This window comes from Erythranthe guttata, chromosome 10 (assembly GCF_056151865.1).
Source record: "Erythranthe guttata isolate IM_541 chromosome 10, IM_541, whole genome shotgun sequence".
NCBI lineage: Eukaryota > Viridiplantae > Streptophyta > Magnoliopsida > Lamiales > Phrymaceae > Erythranthe > Erythranthe guttata.
In genome coordinates this window covers 17,741,566-17,765,552 of record NC_142542.1, presented here as the reverse complement: position 1 = coordinate 17,765,552, position 23,987 = coordinate 17,741,566, and the positions used below count along the sequence as shown (strand labels likewise).

The following is a 23,987-nucleotide window of genomic DNA, read 5'->3' as shown; positions in this document are numbered from 1 at the left end:
GTGTCGAAATTTGTTTTTTTTGTTTTTTTTTTTATATATATATTTTTCGACACGTTCGTGTCGAAAATTGACCCAAAAATCGACCTGTCTGTGTCGAAAATTGCCGACGGGTTTTAAAAAAAAAAACTTCAAAATCGACTTCGAAGCTCAAAAAAGACATCGATACTTACCTTAATGTGTTCTCCTTCCATATATACTACCATATTATTGTCTTATAACTCCATTTTATAAGTTTTATGAGGTTTTAATTTATTTAGTTTTGAGATTTTTTAGAAGGGTTTGTTGTGAGGAAGAAGAAGGAAGAGGTTAAGGAATTTGTGAAGAAGAATATGAGTTTGAGGGATTTTGTGTGTTTGTATTGAAAAAAGAAAAATGAGATTTTTAATATTTGTATAGTATTTATTTTCATTAAGGGTATTTATGTCATTACTTATTTATTATTCAATTTTTATTTTTTTGGTATTGAAGTGAGAAAAACTTGGAATTTGTTATAGTCATTCCCAATACACTAAGGTCTTGTTTGACCAGAAAAAAAAAATTATGAAAATGTGCAATTGTGGACTAGAGATCCAAAATTGCCAGCCAACTTGACAAATGATTGAACTAATTGTACCAAATATGGAATAAAGTTCAATTATTCAATTAATCATCGTTAATCTTATCAACAACTTGTACCGAAACAAAGGCAACTACAGAATGAAACAGAAGCCAGATAAAACTTGGAGTACGATAATATAATATGACCATAAGTTATGGTACACAAAATTACATAAACTGAATGAAATAAATAATTTTAAGACAAAAATCTCATCTACTAAACCTATGTCTAAAAAAGCTTGCCATAAGTTAAGCACAAGCAATTACATATACACAACACTAACGAAATAAAGATACATCTCCAGCGAGAAATGGCGGTCCGTACGATTATCGAAAGCCCCTATACGACAAGCAAGAAGAATATCCTCTAAGTTAATATTAATTATATGTATCTGTCACAAACACAACTTGGGGGCATTTCGGACTTTTACTCAATAATCGTGGAACCTTTTTTCTTTTTTCGGGGGAATAAACGGTACCTATTACAGTGGTGATGTTTCTAGTCCCTGTCGGAACTCAGATGGCCACTTAATCTCCTGCACACATTTTCATACTTCGTTTATTTTCTTTTTTTTTTTGTTAATTTTTTTTTAATTCGTCAATTTTCAAGAAACGTACCTTGGCCTCTCAGACTTAGCAATATTTTTAGACATTATAGATGCCTGCATTAAAGGACGTCGTTTCTTAGTCAAAATATGTTACACGTGCAAAATAAATCGAGAGAGAGAGAGAGAGAATACAAGACCTGCTCTTGAATAATGCTTCTTGCTTCGACAAGCTGAGCTTCGAGCTCAAGTTCTCTCTCCGTAACCTCAGAAGTAACTTCTGCATCCTTTTGCGCGTCTTGAAGATGAACCATGCGCTCCTTCATTGTTCGAATAACAAAATTATTCAGAAAATTAAAAAAAAAAACATTATCACTTGTTCAGAAAATTACATTAATTTGGTAATATCTCAGCATACAGATCAAGAATTAGCTCTAAATCAATTCTACCTTAATCGAAGTCATCTTTGTTCGAAGACTTTCTTCGATTTGATCCCTACCCATGCGAAGAGGCAGATCAAACATGTCCTGCAAAAAAATTACAAAAGTAAAAAAACATTTCTTCCAACATTTGGAAATTACGTATTCTAAACAAATATTCTATATATAACTTTTATATATATAATATATATATATATATATATATATATATATATATATATATATATATATATATATATATATATATATATATATATATAAAAGATGTAACGTACGGTTCTCCCACCCAACGGAGACTGCGATTGGTCAGCATCTGACTTGCCATTGGCTGGAGAAGACTGCTTCGTATTTGGAGCATTAAGGAATTCACGCATATCAACCTGCAAATTTTTTTTTTTAAAAATGCTTTATATGTACATGTTCACAGAAAATAAAAATCGAAACAAAAAATCGCAGATTTACTTTAGCAAAGTAAATATGTCACCCGTGAGTTCATTATTTAAACAGAAAATATATATCAGAACGAGACATAAATCCACCATTCAGAATTTTGCAATTTATTAAATTAAATCATTATATATATATATACAACTCTCACACTATTAAAAGGTACCTGCATCGAACGTAGTAATGCCCTCAAATTAGCATTCTCAGCCACCAATTCTTGATTTTTCACTTCATAAGTGTCCACCTACAATATTCGACAAGCTTCAAGTGCTTAGAGAAACTTCCCCAAAAAAAAAAAAACCCCGAAATAGAAGAATCTGTCGCATCACTTACGATCTTTTTATAGAAGTCGTTATCAGTTTTTTTTCCGTTCCAAGTTCCACGCTGGCGGCCTTCTTTCTATCGGTCAAAAATAGAGAGGTGTAAGAACAAGAAACTGTACTGTAATAAAAGACACTAGAAAAAGAAACTCTCTTTTACCTGTAGTAAATTCATAATTTCCATTCCCGATTTAGATTCCTTTTTTCTCTCCATCAGTACTTGATTAAGCCGCTCCTGCGTGAAATCGCGAGTTAATAAAAACCCAAAATACGATCTATTTATTTCATTTTGAGAAAGCTGATTAAATTAGGCATGCACAAACGGCAGAAGAAAAAAGAAGAATCGAACCTGCAACTTTATATAGTCCTTTTCTTTCTTCTTCATCTCGTGAATCTGTTGAGTTCTCACTTGCTGTTTATCAAATACACAACGTCAGAACTAAACCCTAAACGGCAATAAATAAAATAAATTAATAAATAAAAAGTTGTCGTAATCAACCTGATTACCCAAAACCATCTTCTGAAATTCGTCTCGTTCCTGATGCAACTTATCGATCTGGGATTTGAATGCCGCTGTAGCTTTAGCTTCCTATTAATTGCACGAATTGAATTCCTCAAGAAATCAGACGAAATACGAAGGGTTAAATTAACTGATAATTTCTAATTTGTAATACCGTTCGAGTCATTGTAGCTATTTCTCTGTCTTTTCCGGTTAACTGTGCTTCTAGCCTCTCGACTTTGGCTTCCAGTCTCGAAATGTCTGATAACAGTCTTTTTTAACGGCAATACAAAAAAACACGTAAGCATCTTCTCAACATGACTCGAAAACTCCAAATTCTAAATCGAATCATCTAAGTAAAGGGTATCAATATGAATTCTAAATTCTTGATTTCATGTCCTATACTTTCCATTCTTTCATCAGCAAACGAAAACTACACAACAGAACAAACACTACACCGTTATCTTAAATATCCGTAAAAAATACGAACCAATATATACATAGAGAGAGAGAGAGAGAGAGAGAGAGAGAAGCATACATTTGCCTCTGCTCATTTGCTGATTCTCTGAACTCAACATCCCTTTGTCTCTGCTGCAACAATGCGTATATACAATTGCAAGTCCTCGCTACCGAAACCTAGTTTACATCAAACACATTGTCATAAACATGTAAGAAAAAATCTTCCTCCCCCCCCCCCCCCCCCCCCCCCCCCACCCCCCAAAAAAAAAAAGAAAAATTGAAACTCACGGGATCATTAGCAAAGAGATCGAGAGAAGCAGGGAAGCCGAATGTGACGAGGGTATTGTTCAAATACTTGGCGCAATGGTCCAAGTTCTCCAGATTCGCAAACGCATATTCACTTTCCAACAAAAAAAAAAAAAAAAAAAAAAAAAACAATTCTTGCAAATTAATTTTTTTGCTTCTGACATTGAGGAATTATTGCAAAAGAAAAAAACGAATCGACCCACTTGATTATTTTTTTAGTATGGGTTTTCTCTTACCTCATATTTAGAGTACCCGGATTAGTTGATAATCTCTGTAAAAGAAGAACACGAACAAACGCACAGAGAGAGAGAGAGAGAGAGAGAGAGAGAGAGAGAGAGAGAGAGAGAGAGAGAGAGAGAGAGAGAGAGAGAGAGAGAGAGAGAGAGAGTACACTCGAATCAAAGTCGGATGAGAGAGAAAACTTCGCAGTTAGCAGAGATGGGAGTGAAGAAGAGTAGATCTGAATTGTGGGGAAATTTGAAAATGGAGTAGAAAAAAGGGACAAAAGAGGAGGAGCAATGGAGGTAAAGCCCTGTTTGTTTAAGGAATAATAATGTCAAGAAAAATGTTTTTTTGTCGGGAAAATTGTTCTTGGAGAATATCATTATTTTTTATATTATTATTATTATATAACATAATATTTATATGGCTATAAAATTCAACATTGTTATCACATAATTACTTAGTGGTAATCCATAATATTTCACAAGTAATTGTGTTATTGGTAATAATAAAGTAAAATATCGATAATTTAATAACTTCGTTTAAATAAATGTGTTTTTCCGTTCCCAACTTGAAAAAGAATATGTTAAAAAATATATCATTAAATTAATATTTCGCTAAATTAATAAAATTTGGTTAGTCCCGACTGTATTAATATATGTTTAATTGTATATAGAATTTCATAAATTTTTCTGTATGGAATGAAAAAACAATCAAATTTTAAAAAAAAATTAATATAATTTAACATAATCAATTAGTTAACATATTAGTTGATCATACATTGTTAATTTCCTTTTCCTATTATCTGAAGCAATCAATGTATCCATTGTATTTTGTATGTATAATTGAACCATGTCTCATTAAAGGGATCAATAATTAAATAAAAATTTTGGACTTATGAATACTTATGAATAATTAGGGTTGTGCCTTTCCACTTGTACGATGTATCATACACTGCAACGTGCGACGCATCAAATGCACCTTGTATTCTTGGATTTTTTTTTTGTTACGGAAATGTTTCTTATTTTTTTTTTTATTTTTTTTTTTTTTTGTAATGAAGGAACCCGCAGCCAACCATATAGGTGCACTGGGTAAATGTTTCTTATGATCTATACAAGTGTTGACAATTTATATATATCTTATGCTACATTAGAGTAAATTATTTCCGTTTTTATTTTATTTTAATTTATATAATTCGGAAGTTGTTCTAGCGACGAAGCTGATACGGATAATATCATCCTAAAGAATTCGAAGGAACAAATATGTCCTTGTAACAACACAACAACCCGTTACGCAAACCAATATGCGTATTCATTACAAAACATAAATCATATCCATTACTATCGAAAGTAAGATATTAAAATTCAGTCAAACCTTCGTAAATTAATACAGGTAAAACTAACAAAATTCTATTAATTTAAAGAGATATTAAATTTTTGAACTAATAATTTAGTACGTTCTTTTTCGATTCAGGACTAGAAAAAGAATATTTATTTAAGCGATTGTTATTAATTCATCGAAATTCTACTGTATAATTGTTCCTAGCTATTGTGTGATTGGAGAATCATATAAATAGTTCAACAAACGCGCTCACACATAACAATTCATTGAAGAAATTTTCTACATCCGATTCCGATTTGGAAACCCTAATAACTCAGGTCGATTGCGAAAAAAGCTTAGGAAATTTTTCGTAAGGCAAAAAATTCGTCAAAAAAGATTGCGAAATTTCGTAATCTCAGGAAATTGCATGCCGCATACCTTCCCGATTCCGGAACTTGTGGGCAACGGATTGACGACATCGGAACATGGAAAATTTGTTTCGTGTTTACCATCGACATCCATGGAAGACGAATTGCACAGATGCAATTGTGAATGAAGGAGACTTAGCACTGGGCTTATATTTATTAAAGAGAGTTTATTTAAATAGCATTCTAAAATTCTTAGAATTCTGCATGTTAAATTAATGGGAGTGTTTCTACCGTGAGATCATGTGTTCTAAACTTTTATAAGATACTCCCTTCAAATTGCGACACGTGTCCCAGCAAAAAAACCTATTTTTTCCTCATTTATGTATTGTCGCAAATACCCTTTGTACAATAATTATTTAAAAAAATCGGTAATTATAAATTATTAATGAAATGTCAAATTTACCCTCTCTACAGCAAAAAAACCTATTTTTTGCTCATTTATGTATTGTCGCAAATACCCTTTGTACAATAATTATTTAAAAAATCGGTAATTATAAATTATTAATGAAATGTCAATTTTACCCTCTCTATTTTAGAGCAATTTTAAATCTATATTTACTGCTGAATTAAAATTTATAAAGTCAATTATATCATTATTCATAAAAAGCATTAAACCACCCATCCAAAATTGCATCAACTTGAATTAGAACTTGTGACCATTTAAAAACATGCAAGAATACTTACAATTAAGACACAACACATAATTGATAATAAACTAATAATACAGATATATATCACAAAGCTACAATTTATAATGGTTATAAAACTTATATAAATAATGTTAAATAAATTACTAATTCTCATATAATTATTATTACATATTAATAATATCCTATCATAACAAATCTTTATATAATATATTTTAAAAATCTAAGGAAATGCTGATCAACTCGTGTAATTTAAAAATGAATTTCGAAAGAATTTGAAGTTTGAATTGAATTGTAAATTGTAAGATTTAATTAAATCGTAATATTTGAATCAATTAAACTCATGTGTTTTCAATTCAAAAAAAAAATATTCAAAGATTTGATCGATTAAGCTCAACTCATTTCAATTCGTAGACAATATTCAAATATTTGAATCAGTTAAACTCAATAATTTACAATAGCGTATTAATTAAACTATGTATAGTTAAAGTTTAGTATCTTTTTTTATTGAATTTTATCGTAAAATTTAATTCGTAAAAATCGTAAGATTTAATCGGTTCATGGTCAGATTAAATCGTACGATTTACGATTTGATTCTTACGATTTTACGAATTAAATTATTATTTTTTTGTTAAAATTGAATTAAAAGGATAGTAGACTTTAATTATAAATAGTTAACTCGATTAATACGTTCTTGTCAGTGGTTGAACTTTATCGATTCAAATTTTTGAATAATATTTACAAATTAAAAGGATTTGCGCTTAATTGATTCAAATCATACGCTTTAATTAATCTTATGATTTGATTCTTAAGTAATTTAGGAATTATTTTTTTATGATAAAATTGAATTAAAAATGTATTACACTTCAATTAATAATAGTTAATTTGATTATGACGTTCTTGTCAATAGTTGAGCGCGCTAATTAATTGATTCAAATATTTGAATAATGTTTACAAATTGAAAGGACTTGAGCTTAATTGGTTCATATATTACGCTTAGATAAAATATTACGATTTACGATTAGGTTCTTACATGTGTTAGAAATTAAATTTATTATTTTTTATGACAAAATTAAATTAAAAAGATACTAGACATTACTTATAAATAGTTAAATTAATTATGTAACACATTATGTCAATAGTTAAGCAACTGATTCAAATATTTGAATAATGTTTACTAATTCAAAGGATTTGAACTTAATCGATTCAAATTTTACTATTTGATTAAGTTAAATATTAAAAGAAAATTCACAATATAGTATTTGTAGTATAAAATTTTATTTTAAAGTGAGAAAACTACTAATTGGAATGAGTTATAAAATTTTCTTCTTCTAAATAAACATATTATTTTATTTTTTGTTTGGATTTGTCACAGTATCGATTTAATAATATAAGTGAGTTTGAATTAAGTTATGCATTTTTTTTATATTTAATTGAGCATTCTTTACATTGTTAAATGGTGGAGTTTATTAATAATTCTAATATTATATAATTAATGATAGATGTTTGGCGTATTGAACTGCTATTATTTATATTTTTCAAACTTTATTATATTAAATTTGTTAATAATTTATTTAATATCATTTAATAATAATGAATGTTGCAATTAATATTTTAATTAACAGTATTTATACAATTATGGTTAAATATATTATAATAAGTTAATGTGCTTGGATGGTTAGGAGTGATAAATGTATTAAGATGTCCCAAATTATATCCCTAATGAATGCATTTTTTTTGACTATTTATCAAATAAAACTCGGTCATAATGAATTTAAATTAATTATTTAATTAAAATATAGTAGGGGGTAAATTAGACAATTCAATATTAATCAATTTTATATATTAATTTAATAAAAAAAATAATAGAAGGATAATTTGGTAAAGTACTTCATTTTTTAGAACATATGCCATGTTAATTTCTTAGAAAATTAATGGTGATTAATGCATATCTCATAAAAGTTTAGAACACAGGCGGTCTCACCCTAGAGAGACCCTAATTATTTATAATTTTATATGTCCACTCAAAAAAAATATCTTATATGTTGTATATATAATTAGGCTATGATTAGTGACTTTTTTTTAATTATAAATTGTTTGGTAGTTTAATTGTATATATTTGGAGTGATTTAGTATATAAGTATATATACATGTATAGAAAAACACTTGCCACAAAACAAAATAGAAAAAAGATTAAAAAGAAATGAAACTCCACAAAGGAGAGAGTAGTGAAACACCACAACTATAGAAGGATTATTCAGCAAATAATTTATATTCCAATTCCAATTCCAAAATATATATATATATATATATATATATATATGCCGAAAATATTCAGTTACATGTTACCACAACTCCACAAGGGCCACAAATTAATGATTAATGATTTAATTTATTCTTGCATTATCAATTCTGGATAAAAAATATTCATATTCATCCAATAACCCAAATATTATTATTCTACATTCCAAGTTCTTAAGCCTATCTCCATGGAATTTGATTCCTTCAATCTTGAATTGAAGCATTTCTTAAGATATGACTCATTATTAACTGAATAATTAGTTCTTATATTTGATATTTGGTTAGTTAGGGTTTGTTTGGTTAAGCATATTTTAAATAATTGATAAGCTCCTACGTCTTTATGAGATGTTTTAAGAATTGATAAGCTGTTACATCTTATTTATAGAATGAATTTTTAAAGTGTTTGGATAATGAGTTTATTTGCTATTTTTATTATTATAAGATCTTAAATAAAAAGGCGAGTGGAGGTACTTATTAGAAAATATCTTATTTGTTGTTCAAGAGCTTATTTAAAAAAAAAAAAGATTTTTTTTAAAAAAAAATTACCAAACATTTTGCAAAAGCTTATAAGCTCGCTTTTATAAGTTTAGCCAAACACCTTCTTAGTATAATAATTTTTCAAAACGATCAACAATTATCAGAAAATGAATTGTACTTTGTCGAAAATTATGCAATGAACCTTCCAATGTTATCATAAGATTATATTCTTTAATTTTATCTTGTTTAATTTTATCTTGACAATCAGTCTTCGTAGAATCAGATGCTCAAGTATAAATGTATAATCAAGAAAAGAACCACCACTATCCTAGATATTTCTCCAATTGTAACCACATAATAACTCAAAAAGTCCTATATAACCCCCACCAAGGTACAATCCTCAAAACACAACACAAAAAAAACTTCCAAGTCTCGTTACAATACAATTTGTTTGTGTGTGTCTCTTAAAATACATGGCTTGGTTTGGCGCCAACAAAACCAAAGCTTATCAAACCTATCCCGAACCGGGCTACGGTGGGATTGGTTATCCGGACTACGACATAGTCGGCTTCTCCGCAACCCAAAACTCGCAGAGCTATGTGGCCACAACTGAACAAGTTGTTGAGTTTAAGCGCTTTCCTTCGTTTGGAGATCATCCCAAACATAGCCCAACAAGAAAGGACTTGTACCCCGAAACATGGGATAAGCCCATGACAGGTCCGTATGGGCCGGCCCGTGATAAGCCTGAGAAAGCCCGTGATTTCTCTCCCAAGTTCGGCAATAATCCAATGATCCACCAACAAAACAAGGGTTCACCAAAGAATACACACGATCACTATGGTAAGTATAACAACTTTAGTGATGATGATGATGAAGATTATGATGATAATTATGATGGTATAACGAAGAACAACAACAATGACTATAATGTCCCGCCTCCTTCTTACACACGATACCATGAAACACCAAACCCTAATTACAGCGGCCATTCGCCACCTTCTTCCTACACCGTTCCTCTCAATACACCACCACCACCACCACCAACAACAAAAGATCACAACACATATAACTATGAAAAGTCCAACAACTACGATAGGCTCTTTTTGAACAATCCACCACCACCAGTCAAAACGAGAACTGACACGGGCCGAGCCCGCGAGTTCGCTACTGAAAGCCCGAAAAACTCCCCGGTCACATCGGCCAAGGCAAAGCAGACACAGTTCATGGTGGCGTCACCGAAGAAGTATGATATTCATCAGGGCTATCAGGAAACCATCGACAGCGCAGAGGCCCGGAGGAGATACGGGAGGGGGCCTCAACGGGCCGGGTCCCGTTTGGAGGAGAAGTACATTGTGACCATTGACAGCAGAGAGGCTGCTAGAAAGTACAATGGTGTCTTTGTGCCTAATTGATGAGAAAATGAAACTAACTAAATTAATTATGAACTAATTACGTACCCCCATGCATGCATGCATAATATTAATTAATATCGACTATATGTGTGTCTATGTTATTTCTTGATGTTTGAAGCTTGTTGGAAGAAGGTTGTTGTACTGAAGTAAGTTACATAAACAGCTTGAGACAAGTGATGTCAAGAATGTATCCTTATTTATATTACAAAAAAAAATGTCTATATATATATGAGAAATATGGGTGCTTTATTTTTCCTTTGGTTTGTAATATAATATTAATTAGTAGTACGATTTATTTCAGCAATAATTGATATAATACAGGTGTAGAAATGCAATGAACTTGAAAAAATCATAAAGCTCGTAATTAAATGTCATAGTCGAAATTAAAATTAATTAGTAGTGCACTGTTCATTTTGTAGGTCAACAATTGTTGGTAATTAACCAAAGAAAAAGTAATTATTGTGGAAAATTATTAATCCGTGTTTTTTAATAGATCATTTCTAATTATGATATTGAGTAAAAGTCTGAATTATGCAAACATAGAATATGTTGTCAACTTTGATGTGTTTAGTTTGACTTTATTCCCTCAAATAATTTTGACTTTGTTCTTAAATTGAATCAATTTAGTGTGTTGGATTTATATATTTATAAATACAAATAGATATAAACAACAGCCACCCGATTTGTTGTGTGCTAAAAATGCCTACACCATATGTTGAACTTCACCTGATTAATTATATTTGATCATATACGTGTGTGTATATAATTATATATACGATGTGTCTTAATATGTTTTGGTACGTTGATTAAGAGGGTGTCTGGTTAAGTTGATAAGTTGTTAAAAATAGCTTATAAGATAATTAACTCTTCCAATGTATTTGGTAAAATTTAAAAAAAAAATTTAAAAATTCAAAATAATAAGCTCTTGGAAGCAAATATATATTTTTTAAATGTGTTCACCCCGTCTTTTTATAAAAGATTTTATAGTGAGTAAAAATAACTTATAAGCTGATTATCCGAACACCTTTTATAGTCAATTTTAAAAATATCGTGAAACAACTTATTAGATGTAAAAGTTTATCGACTGTTTAAAACAGGTTTTGCCAAACGGAACCTTGTCATAGTATATTTTGTCGATCATGCATGTACTATGCATATTTAATTACAATTTGTGATTATTATTTTTCCAAATTGACTGATCCGAGAAGAGACTGCTGTCTTGATATATTATTAAAGAGTTAAATGATTTAATTTTTGAATTCTTTTACTTATATTTATATATATATATATATATATATATATATATATATATATATACATTATTACCAATGCAGCAGGCAATGTTTGGCATGGCAATACACAAACTGAAGTTGACCTTAATTCTCTGCGTGCTGCCTTATTTATTTATTAATTAATATCAAAATAAAACATTTCATGTACATTTCAATGGTAACTATATATAGAAATACACTATACCAATATTTATCAATTAATCGTATGCCACTTATTTATTTAGGTTTAATAAAAAATAAAAAAATAAAAAAAAATGAGTTACTTCAACTTTATTTAAAGATCGAATTTGATGATGCTAGAGTTAGATCACCTGAAATAGTGGATGTAGGATGAGCTGGAAGAGCATAGTGGATCACTGGCTCACGAGCTTGATGACCTTGAGATACCTGCGATCACTAGACACGTAAACTAGGCCGGGGTTGATCCGGCGGAAACCCCTCCGACGCTCAAGTCAGACGTGCGGATAGTGGAAATAGTCCAGATAATACATATTATAGTATTGCTCAGTTAATAGGACGTACCTCAAGAAATGAGTTCAAACATTTATTTAAAGCTTAGTTGAGATTGTCGGGCCCAAACCTTGCTTGAAGGTGATTGGGACTCGGTGATAGTGGTCTTCGATATTGGGCTCGTGGCTCAGTAGGTAAATAATTTGTAGGCCCATTAGGTTGGGCCAATTAGGCATATCATTAGAATCTATGCATGAACTAGAAATCGAAGAGGAGACTATACAAATTACGAATCAAATTTTTAAAGTTTGCATCAATTCGATTTACCGGACTACTGCTATATATGTTTCAATCTCGATTTTCTTTTCCCCATTCCAAAGCTGAATTTTTTTTCGATCGCAGCAGCGTTATGGCAAACCATGGTTAAGCCACTATTAAACGAGAGACGGAGAATGAAAAAAAAGAGAAATAAATAAAACTAAAGTGGTGTTGGCTAAAAAATGTCCATAGACTCGTTTATAGGTGGTTGCAAATTGCAATCATACATAGGGAATGCATTAATTATATAAGACTAAATTTAGAGATGCCAATTAATTTTGTTAGGTGTTACTATATTACTATATATGTGCCTCTGAGCTAGGGTTTTAGGTTTAGGCCTTCGACCGATTCTTATTCGAAAAATCGATGTTTGTCATTTCGATTACGGAGTTACATTTTTTTTTTTCAAATTTTAGGATTTTTCAACAAATCTATTTGAATTATTCGGATATGTTGATTATATATACTATTAATATCATTAATGTATATATATATATATATATAGTGTATCTATTTTATTTATACTAGTTTTGTCATTTAATTATGGACAGTATTATTTAGCCTTGGTTATGAAATTTCAAAGCCGGCCCACCTTTGGAGATATTTCCAGAAACAAAAAGTAATAAGAAAATACACAGTTAATAAAACGACGTCGTTTTGGTATCCGAACAAAGCTCAAGAGAATAAAGAAGTTATAAAAGGCTCCTAGAGGAACACGAAGTATATTCCGTGCGCCACGTAATAAATATTGTCACGACGATAACAAAAATTTATGCTGCATGAACTGTTTGGTACACTTGAATTTATTATATTCATTAATTTAAAATAATAATATTAGGAATTTAAAAAAAAAATGATAAATGAGGTCATCAACTTGTGCAAAACAGGTAGCCAGAAAATGCTGGTTTCAATAAAATAATAATAATAAAAAACGGTTATTAATTGTTGTTTTACTAGTTGGCTTGAAAGTCAACTAAGTGACAACGCGGTTTTAATTAATTAATTTATATGAGTCCCATTTATTATATTTAATACGTTCCTATGTTCGGCAATATGAACACGCTTTGAAAATGTGATTTTCCCTTTTTATTTTTTTTTGGCTAAATTCCTATATAATGATAGTTGAAATTAATCGGAATATTTGGTTGACACTCTGATTTTATATTAAACATAAAATAAATATTATAAGTTGCTTTAAGAATATTGTAGTGTGTAAAATGCCACGTTCATTTACCTCTATTAAATTCTCGTAGTTAAATAGTTGGGGTAGTAAGACGTTTAATCGACAAGATTCGTACTTAGTTAAATTTACTACGAAAGTTAAAGTTCGAAATCTGAATACATTATTTCCGAAGACGTAATCTCTTAATACACTAATCCTTGTTTGTTTAGTATTAATAAGTTTTACTATTAACTAAATAGTGTGTGCTAGTAAAAAAAAATTGGTTAATAAAATTCGTGTTTTAGTCAAGTCTGCTAGTATACTTAAAAATTCGAAATTGCATAGTACTATTTGATTAAATGATTAGTTAGTGAGTGTGATGTTAATCGAATCTCACATAATTCAAGATGATCCAATATAAGTAAGCAAACGAAGGAGACCTCAATCAGACTGCTGATTGAAGAATTGAATTTTGTGGCAAATAATTGAATGGGCAATCTCAAATCTGATACCCAGCCTTAATATATCGTATATTACTTATCAAAAAAAAAAAAAAAAAAATCCAGTTCATCAGAAATAATGGCCAAAAAAAATTCAGCAAATGAACACGTGTATAGAAAAAAAATGAATGGGCAATACAGCACCATTCCAATTGAGTAGAATACAAAAAAGGGTATTTTAGAGATACCGAAAAAACCCCCAAAAATACCTTATATTAGCAGTTAGCACCACTTATATACCTGTTTCGAGCTTTGGTTATTGTTTACCATGGTTAAGAGTTCAGACTTAAGTTAATTTTATTTTCTCTTTTTCTTTTAATTTCCGGTAATAACAATGGCCCAATCAGATTGATCCAAAAATAAAAAAAGCAATTGTCCAATTACGCGTTTATTACAAAATGCTCGTATTTGGAGAGACTTCTTTATAAGTTGACCATTGACAAGAAGATTTGAATTTGAATCAATTAATATGTGCTCAATTGTTCCAATCGTTAGACCAACTCATTTGATGATTGCTGCAATCGTTGTTTTGGTGACGGTTACCATATTTTATTACAAATACATTATGAATTCATATATGGATTTTGATAATAAATGCAATAGGCTGACATTCCGTGGATAATTGTGCACCACACAGTAAAACACTATCATTAACTTAAAATAATTAGTTAATTACTAATAATCTTAAAAATATAAAAAGCCAGATGTTTTAGTACAAATTCGAATGAATTCAGAAAAAAACCTTCAAATAAAAGACTTCCTCTCAAATCGCAATTAATTCCCATCACGAAATAAATATTGGAAGCTAAGCTAATTTTAAAATTTTCCAACTCTCATGTGACAATTTTTAATTTCTGCATAAAATTAATTACAGCTAAATCTCTATAAATTTATACGGTCGGAATTAATAAATTGTTAATTTGTCGAGCTAATAATTTACTATATTTTTATCGAATCAGAACCGAAAGAATATATTATTCAAGTGGGTTATTAATTTATAGAAAAAATATTATTTTTATTTTTTTGGTTACGTAAACGTGACATATTGACATGTATTTATAATAAAAAAAAATATTAAATAATGAGAATTAACAAATCTAACCAAGGTTAGAAAGAAATAGGTGGAATTTGATTTTTGACCAGTCTGGTTTGGTAGGCGTTTGTAGTGCTTCCTTGCTCCCTCCATCTCTCTCTCTCTCTCTCTCTCTCTCTCCTCTCTACTTTCTCTCTCTAACATTTTCTCTCTCTACATCCTCCAATCACCATATAAGCTCCATACATAAAACCTCTCTCTCTCATTCCGTAGAAGTCAGAGTCTCTCCAACCACAACTACGCTCTCCCTACAAAGTTCATCAAACCTCCCCACAATTCCAAATAAGGAGAGACTCTGAAGAAGAAAAATAAAGGAGGAAATTATTTATTTTTTTGTTTGATTGAGGCGTAATTCTTTTGATTTTCCGTTTTGATTTCTAGCTCGGAGCAGTAATTAACTCATGGAATCCACTCCCGAGAAGTTTTCGCCGTTCGATTTGATGTCGGCGATCCTGAAAGGGGTCAGACTCGACAATTCGAACGGTTCCGCGGAGGCGGCGCCGCCGGCGCTGGTGGCGATGCTGCTGGAGAACAAGGACCTCGTCATGTTGGTCAGCACTTCCGTCGCGGTGCTCGTCGGGTGCCTCGTGTTTCTGATGTGGAGGCGGGCGGGATCGGCGAAGAAGAAGGCGGTGGAGCTGCCGAAGCTGGTGGTTCCCAAGGCGGAGCCGGAGGAGGTCGACGACGGGAAGAAGAAAGTCACCATCTTCTACGGCACGCAGACTGGCACTGCCGAAGGCTTTGCTAAGGTAGATTAAAGTGTATTTCCCCTAATTTTTTCAATTGAAATTTCTGAAAATCAAATAAGTAAAAACTAAAAAATTGGAATCCTCAATTGGATCTTGTCATAAAATTGAAATCCTGAATGTCAATTTAAATATTCATAAATTACTAATGATAATTTTATTTTATTTTATTAAATGATTGATTTTCTTTATTTAGGCACTAGCTGAGGAAGCAAAAGCTAGATATCAGCAGGCCAAGTTTAAAGTAATTGACTTGGTAAGTTTTAATTTTTTACTTTTATTTATTTAAATTGCAGATTTACTTTACTTTTTAATGTTCTTAATTAATTTATTTTCTGATCTGCTATAGGATGATTATGCGGCCGATGATGAAGAGTATGAGGAGAAGATGAAGAAAGAGAATTTGGTTTTCTTCTTCTTGGCCACGTATGTTTATTTATTTATTCTAGAGTCCAAAACTATCCTTTAATTGCATAAAGACAATACCTTCTTGTGCTTGTCCAACAAGTGCCAGTTCATAGTGTTAAGTAAACTAATATTTATTTGGTCCTTGTAATTTATTGAGTTGGTTGAGCGTTGGTTGTTTGCAGATATGGAGACGGTGAACCAACTGACAATGCAGCCAGATTTTACAAATGGTTTATTGAGGTATAAATAATAATAATAAAAAATAAAATTAAGACAGTAATAAAATATTTCTTGAATTTCTCACCAGGTTTGGATTTGGGGTTTAATTTATATTTATTTTGTGGTATAGGGAAAAGAGAGAGGAGATTGGCTTAAGAATCTCCAGTATGGTGTATTCGGCCTCGGAAACAGGCAATATGAGCATTTCAACAAGGTACATATATACATGTTTTGTAATTACATATGTTTGATTGCCAGCACGCGATTAATTGTTCGATTTTGTAGTTAGTTCTTTTGTTGTTTTTAATTTTTTATTCGTGTTTGTGTAACAGATTGCTATAGAGGTGGATAACATTGTTACCGAGCAAGGTGGACAGAGGCTTGTCCCGGTGGGTCTTGGAGACGACGATCAATGCATTGAAGATGATTTCACTGCATGGTACAGAAAAAAGAAAGAAAAGAAAAATCGTTATTTATATGATTGAATTCGTCCGTCTTTTTGAAATATAATTAGATAATGGATTAAAAATTTGTCCTTTTTTTCCCAATAATGCAATATAGGCGCGAATTGGTGTGGCCCGAGTTGGATAAAGTACTTCTTGATGGAGATGATGCAACTGTTACTACTCCATACACTGCGGCGGTTTTGGAATATCGCGTTAAATTCCTTGACCAATCAGATGAATCTGTCTCGGATTACAGCTCAGCCAATGGCAATGCTGTTTATGATGCTCTACATCCCTGCAGGTACCGACTTTGCCTATATATATATATATATATATATATATATATATATATATATATATATATATATATATGTATGTACATATTTTGGATTCTTGTATAATTTGAGAGGGGTGCACATTATTATTTTTTTTAACCTAACATTTATATATATGTTTGTCTTAAAAGAGCAAATGTTGCTGTGAAGAAAGAGCTTCACTCCCCTGCATCTGACCGTTCTTGCACTCACTTGGAATTCGACATATCTGGCACTGGATTAGCGTGAGTTTCTACTGCATACTTGATTGAACAGTCAACTTAGGTCGACTTATTGATTAAGTTTCGTTCTTAACTATTTTTCTATTATATTCTTTAGGTATGAAACAGGGGATCATGTTGGTGTATACTGTGAGAATTTAATCGAAACAGTGGAGGAAGCAGAAAGGCTACTCGATCTATCTCCACAAACGTATTTCTCAGTTCACATTGATGAAGAAGATGGAACTCCACTCAGTGGGAGCGGTTTGCCGCCTCCTTTCCCTCCTTGCACTTTGAGGACTGCTCTTACTCGATATGCCGATCTTTTGAGTGCTCCCAAAAAGGTATATATATGCATATATTTATAATTTAAATAAATATGCCCGTATATATAATTGCATTTTGTATTGGATTTAACGAGTAAGAATGTATCTATTTTTCCAGTCTGCTTTGCTTGCATTAGCGGTGTATGCTTCTGATCCAAGTGAAGCTGATCGGCTCAAACATCTTGCCTCTCCAGCTGGAAAGGTTAGTGATTAAAATTTGTTTAATTATGTCGTTGCACATTAAAATTACCCCCTTATCCTGTTAGGCCTTGTTTGGTTTGAAAGATGGGATTTTGTGGATTGTTAAATAATCTTGGTCGGTTAACGTGATCGAATGAACCAAACGTGCCCTTATCGGAAAATGTTGTGTATTTTCAGGAAGAATATGCTGAATATGTTGTTGCAAGTCAAAGAAGTCTACTCGAGGTGATGAATGAATTCCCATCTGCAAAGCCTCCACTCGGTGTTTTCTTTGCTGCAGTTGCTCCTCGCTTACAGCCTCGATTTTATTCTATCTCATCCTCCCCAAAGTGAGTTTTTCACCAACTACAATTCAAGAGTTAATTTTCGCTTTCTTATATATATATATATTAATACAAAGATTCTTTATTATGTTCTTCCAGGATTGCAGGAGAAAGAATCCACGTGACTTGTGCATTAGTACACGAGAAAACACCCACAGGACGAATCCACAAGGGGGTTTGCTCCACATGGATGAAGGTATTTATTTTTCAGCTCAAAATTGATAGTAAAATAAAATAAAAAAATGAAAATTGTTTTATCATAACTTTGGTTGCTTCTTTTACCAGAATGCTGTGCCATCAGAGGAAAGTCTCGATTGCTCTTCGGCACCGATTTTCGTTAGGACATCTAATTTCAGACTCCCTTCTGACCCTAAAACTCCGATAATAATGATTGGTCCTGGAACTGGATTGGCTCCATTTAGGGGTTTTCTTCAGGTTTTTATAAATAAAAAAAAGCATTCATCTTTATTAATTGTGTTTCATTTTTCTAGAATAATTTAATTAATTCTCTGTTTATATTTTCAGGAAAGATTAGCAATAAAGGAATCCGGAGCTGAACTCGGCCCTGCTATATTATTTTTCGGATGCAGAAACAGTAAAATGGTTAGTTAATTCACCAAAACATCTCTTAACTAACTTAGACTTCATTAAAATATACAATTGTAATATCTTCGATTTTTACTTACTGCAGGATTTTATTTACCAAGACGAGTTGAGTAACTTTGTCGAAGCTGGAGTGATTTCCGAGCTCGACCTTGCTTTCTCACGAGACGGACCGACTAAGGAATATGTGCAGCACAAGATGGCACAAAAGGTACAAACAATTTTTCTATTAACATGTTAAATATATTTAATTGCGATTTTTTTTTTTGATTTATTTTTTTAATCTATAAACAGGCTGCGGATGTGTGGAATATGATCTCGGAAGGAGGCTATGTTTACGTTTGTGGAGATGCCAAAGGCATGGCTCGTGATGTTCATCGAACACTCCACGCTATTGTCCAAGAACAGGTTTGTGTCTCCTTTTACATGCACATGCACATGTCATTTTTCTTTTCTTTTTAATTTTTTTTATAATAATAATAATAATAATTATTATTATTATTATTATTGGTGGGGGTCATTTGTTTTCTTGTTGGAACCACCACCTTCACATCCTTTTTTGTGGTTGTCATTTTTCTCGCGTCCTTTCGAAAATGTCCATTCGTTTTTTCTTGTTTTATTGTTTTCTTGGTTGGTTCGATTGTGATGGATCGCTTACTCGAGAACTAATGACTAAATAAAATCTTATTACAGGGATCTCTAGACAATTCCAAAACCGAAAGCTTCGTGAAGAATCTGCAAATGAATGGAAGATACTTGCGTGATGTTTGGTAATTAATTCCTCCGATAATAAAGAAATAAAAGGAAACCACCATTGTTGTATTTGTCGATACCGAAAAGAAAAAAAAAACGCAGAAAGGAGGTTAAATATGCCACCCTCAGCAAGAATGCCATGATCATCTTTTAGTTCTTTGTGATTCTTTTCGACTTAGTTAATTTACGGGATTTTTTTTCTTCGTGCGTTTTATATATATTTATATATATATGTATACGAGTATGTACGATATATATATACGAAATAATGATTGAGACAATGCTAAGTAGGTGTAGTTACTCTCTGTAATCTTTCCTAATGAGCCGGCAAGATGGTTCAGATAGACAACACATGTTGTTTTTGCACTTATGTATGTATAATTATTAAATGTCTTGTTTTTATTGTTCGAGATTTATAAGAAATTAATTTATTTGTTAGTTTTGTGACATACTAGAAAAGAGTATTGTTGTTTTAAATCTGGCTTTATTTTAGTTTGTTAAAATTATATTAGTTTTATAGAAAATATGGTTTATATGAACCAATTTTGTGTACTAAATAAAAAATAAAAAATAAAGAATAATTGTTGGGAATAAAAGAGAGATGTAGGTGGGATTGGATCTGTGACACGTGAGTGCGCGTGCTGATATAATTGCAATGAAGGAGGTTGGTAGGTGAACCAAACCCCCAGCCTGCCAAGCCCCAACCCTCACTAAAAAAAAAAAATTTAATAATAATAATAATAATAATAATAATAATAATAATAATAATAATAATAATAATAATAATTATTATTATTATTATTATCAAATGATTGAAAAATAAGAATTAAATGAATGAAAATAGAGGGGAAATAAGAGTTGTCAACACGTGCGGAATATAATAATTAAAAAAAAAAGTAGAGTGAACATAGGTGAAAATCGGAACGAAAATTCTAAATTCCACAAATCCAACCTGAAATATTTCGATTTTGGAACTATTTACTCATTCTAATTTTTAAAAGAGTCACCTTTTTTTTTTATTTGTGATTTTATTGGACGAAAATGGAAATGTATATACAATTATTGAAAATTTCAATTCTTTATTTAATTTAATTGTCAATATAATCCTAAATATTCCAAAATTTTCTCATATTTAATATTGATATCCTCATAATACAACCATCTCATTTTTAGTTGATTGTTTTTCTAAATATGCAATTCTAATTTTATGTTACCTCCATAAACTTTGTGGATAAATGTGTTAGAAATTGTACTAGTTTAAAATTATTTTTATTTTTGTTTTCCAAAGTAATTGAAATATTTTGTATATTTCCACAAAAAATCCTTATTAGTAGGTAGGAACTAGGATGTGACGACGTCCTGTCTATCAAATTCCGAGGCGGATATTTCTAGGTCGATTTTATTATACATAATTAACCTAGCATAATTTATATTTCTTGTGCGATTTACGAGCTATTGCAGGAAGATCATGTTATCAGCTCACTTTGCTGGTGCAGTTGTCCAAAAATAAAAAATAAAAATTCAATGGATCTTTCTAGTATCTAAAATTGATTTTCATTTCCTTTTTTATATTGATTAAGTTAGACTTTAGGTAGGATTAAATTGTAATAAAATAGGGGTGTAGAGTTAATTAATTAAATTGGACTTTAGGACAACAAATGTAGAACCGTGCAATAAATATAAAGAATCAAAGGAAAGGAGAATTGAGCTTTCACGTGTTGAGACCGTCGCCACCAAGGATTTGTGGTTGATAATTGTTTATTAATCTTTTTTTTTTTCTTCCTGAATTGAATTGAATTGATACTTCCTTATTATTTAAATAACAATTAAATACAGTTAAACTTCTATAAATTAGTATATTTATGAGTAATGAATTCTATTAATTTAGTAAAATATTAAATTATTCAGGAACGAGAAAAAAATATTATTTAAGCACAATTTATTAATTTATTGGCGTTCTACCATTGCTACTTCTAGAAAAAAATTAGAATTTTCTAACTAAGAAGTTTACTATTTCTTGTTTAAAAAAACGTGAATTGATTTGAATAATAATATCCAAATAGTCAACTATTGAATTGATTTGAATGAAAGTTTGGAGATTTCCCCTAACAGAAGAGGACATGTGTTGCTGCATTATTGTAATTAAATTTCCCATAGTGCAACTCTAGTTAATTTTATTCTTCAAAACAAATAAAATTTGTATAAACGAATATTGTTTTCTGTACAAACTATTAAAATTTCATAGTATAACTAGCTTTTCAATGCCCAAAATTTAATATTTAAGGCATAAATATTTTTAATATAGATTATTAACCAACTCATATGAATTATATCCAAAATCAAATTATAATAAAAAAAATTTGTAACATAGAATTGTATCACCATTATAATTAACACACACCAAAAATTAAGACAACTTAAACTAGAATAACTAATTTGCACACTAAGAACTTATCGTATTATTTTTCACATAAAAATATTTTATTTGTAATTAATATTTTGGTATATCGTTATATGATTATTGTAATGAATCGATAATTCGATATTGATAATATATGGGATTCTTTCGTTCAACTTCATGCATTAAGTAATATATTGGTTGCGGCTATATGCAATAATAATTCCACTTGTGCAAGATCAAATTAAAGAAAGATTCCAAAAGATTCTATTTTGTTAAGATAAAATAACAAATATATCCATAAATTAAATTGGTTTTTTTTTTCTCATGCAAAACCAAATACAAATAATGAGGAAAAAATAAATAAAAAAAAAATGGTGAATTAAAAAAACAAACAACCCCCTCCTCAAACCCTACATACGCCCACCTTCTCCACCTACACCCACCTTCTCCGCCGTCAAAGCTCCGCCCCCCAAGCTCCGCCGTCCAACCTCCACCACCTACGCCCACCTTCCTCATTTTGTTCAACCTAACAAAAAAAAGGAAAACCAAATTAAATTTGAAACTGGTTAAAATCGACACCAAGGTGTCGAAAAATTGTGCTACAAATCGACACTTAAGCGTCGAATTTTATAGGTAAAAATCGACATTGACATGTCGAATTTATAGCACAAATTCGACATTGCCAAATGTCGAATTGTATGCCTCAAAATCGACATCTAAATGTCGATTTTTACCCATAAAATTCGACATGTACATGTCGACTGCGTCTGCGCTGGTATTTAAAAAAAAACGGTATTCTAGCTAAAAAACCCATAAATGCATACCTTCTTGGGTTCTTCCACCGTAGAATCTTCTATTTTGATGTCTTCTGACTCCATACTTGCCATCTTTTTAAGATTTGTTGAGTTTTGATGATTTTGAATGTTTATGTTTTGTGGATTTATGGAGGAGGAAGGAGAAAAGTCTTGTGGGTTTTGGAAGATGGAGAAGATGAGAGTTGCTTGTGATCTTATGGTCTTGTGATAGGGTTTTTTGTGTTTTTGAATTTTTGGTCTTGCACATTTAGAATTTCCTATTTTTTAACAAGTAAGGGTATTATAGTATTTATACATTAAAAATATAATTTAGTCTTGCACAAGTGGTTTTAGTCTTGCATATAGCCGCAGCCTAATATATTTTGCCTTCTCACATATTTGCAATAAATTAAACTGTGCTTGGATTTGTTTGGGCTTTGGGCTATGCTTTTAAACTTAAGAATTATAATCTAACCCAATAATATATACTTTGAAGCCCACATTTATCAGGTTATCAAAAAATCGAATTCATTGCTGCCATTGGTTTTTTTTTTTTCATTCAAGGAATCTGACCGTAGAGTTTAAATATTTGAATGTTATATGAAACTTTATTTATTAAATGAAAAAATAAGCCACCAGCATTATCCCGAATTTTATTATAGTAATGCTTAAAATTATTATGTTTCTAAATTATATGCAAGTTAAATTGATTTTTGTTGACAAGTTATATATTTGGCACCAGCTAGCTAGGCACTGCGCCTCCGTACTTCATACTAGTATTTGTTTACATAGATAACACATTCACATGATAGATAACACATTCACACAAGTTAAGTTACCATGAGTACATTCAACTTCCAACTTGTCATGCTTTAACTTTCAACTTATCTGTAGAACATATGTAAAAATTACATATTTTATCTTCTCATTGTCTCGAAACTCAAGTCCACAAACAGGGAATATGGGGAGTAGACACAACGAACACTCCGGGCACTTT

The 23,987-nt window shown here is 30.9% G+C and overlaps 3 protein-coding genes across 3 annotated transcripts; 2 read left to right on the top strand and 1 right to left on the bottom strand.

Moving 5' to 3' along the window:
* Positions 1-699: 699 nt before the first annotated feature.
* Positions 700-3,985, bottom strand: LOC105958148 (Afadin/alpha-actinin-binding protein). The gene is made up of 15 exons (XM_012982158.2): positions 3,850-3,985; positions 3,596-3,707; positions 3,387-3,484; positions 3,024-3,120; positions 2,849-2,938; positions 2,699-2,761; positions 2,510-2,584; positions 2,363-2,428; positions 2,196-2,273; positions 1,858-1,962; positions 1,592-1,669; positions 1,343-1,462; positions 1,216-1,259; positions 1,077-1,133; positions 700-937 (listed from the first exon to the last, which is right to left on the bottom strand). The coding sequence occupies exons 1-14, from the start codon at positions 3,852-3,854 to the stop codon at positions 1,097-1,099; spliced, it is 1,068 nt and encodes a 355-aa protein (XP_012837612.2). The 5' UTR covers positions 3,855-3,985; the 3' UTR covers positions 700-937; positions 1,077-1,096.
* A 5,359-nt stretch (positions 3,986-9,344) lies between these two features.
* Positions 9,345-10,674, top strand: LOC105952293 (uncharacterized). The gene has a single exon (XM_012975827.2). The coding sequence runs from the start codon at positions 9,482-9,484 to the stop codon at positions 10,418-10,420; it is 939 nt and encodes a 312-aa protein (XP_012831281.2). The 5' UTR covers positions 9,345-9,481; the 3' UTR covers positions 10,421-10,674.
* Positions 10,675-15,161: 4,487 nt separating this feature from the next.
* Positions 15,162-20,233, top strand: LOC105952294 (NADPH--cytochrome P450 reductase). Its single transcript, XM_012975828.2, has 17 exons — positions 15,162-15,984; positions 16,178-16,237; positions 16,331-16,407; positions 16,572-16,629; positions 16,739-16,822; positions 16,941-17,047; positions 17,170-17,355; positions 17,521-17,613; positions 17,708-17,933; positions 18,034-18,117; positions 18,294-18,445; positions 18,539-18,635; positions 18,725-18,874; positions 18,965-19,042; positions 19,131-19,253; positions 19,337-19,450; positions 19,736-20,233. The coding sequence occupies exons 1-17, from the start codon at positions 15,637-15,639 to the stop codon at positions 19,814-19,816; spliced, it is 2,118 nt and encodes a 705-aa protein (XP_012831282.2). The 5' UTR covers positions 15,162-15,636; the 3' UTR covers positions 19,817-20,233.
* The last annotated feature ends 3,754 nt before the right edge of the window (positions 20,234-23,987 follow it).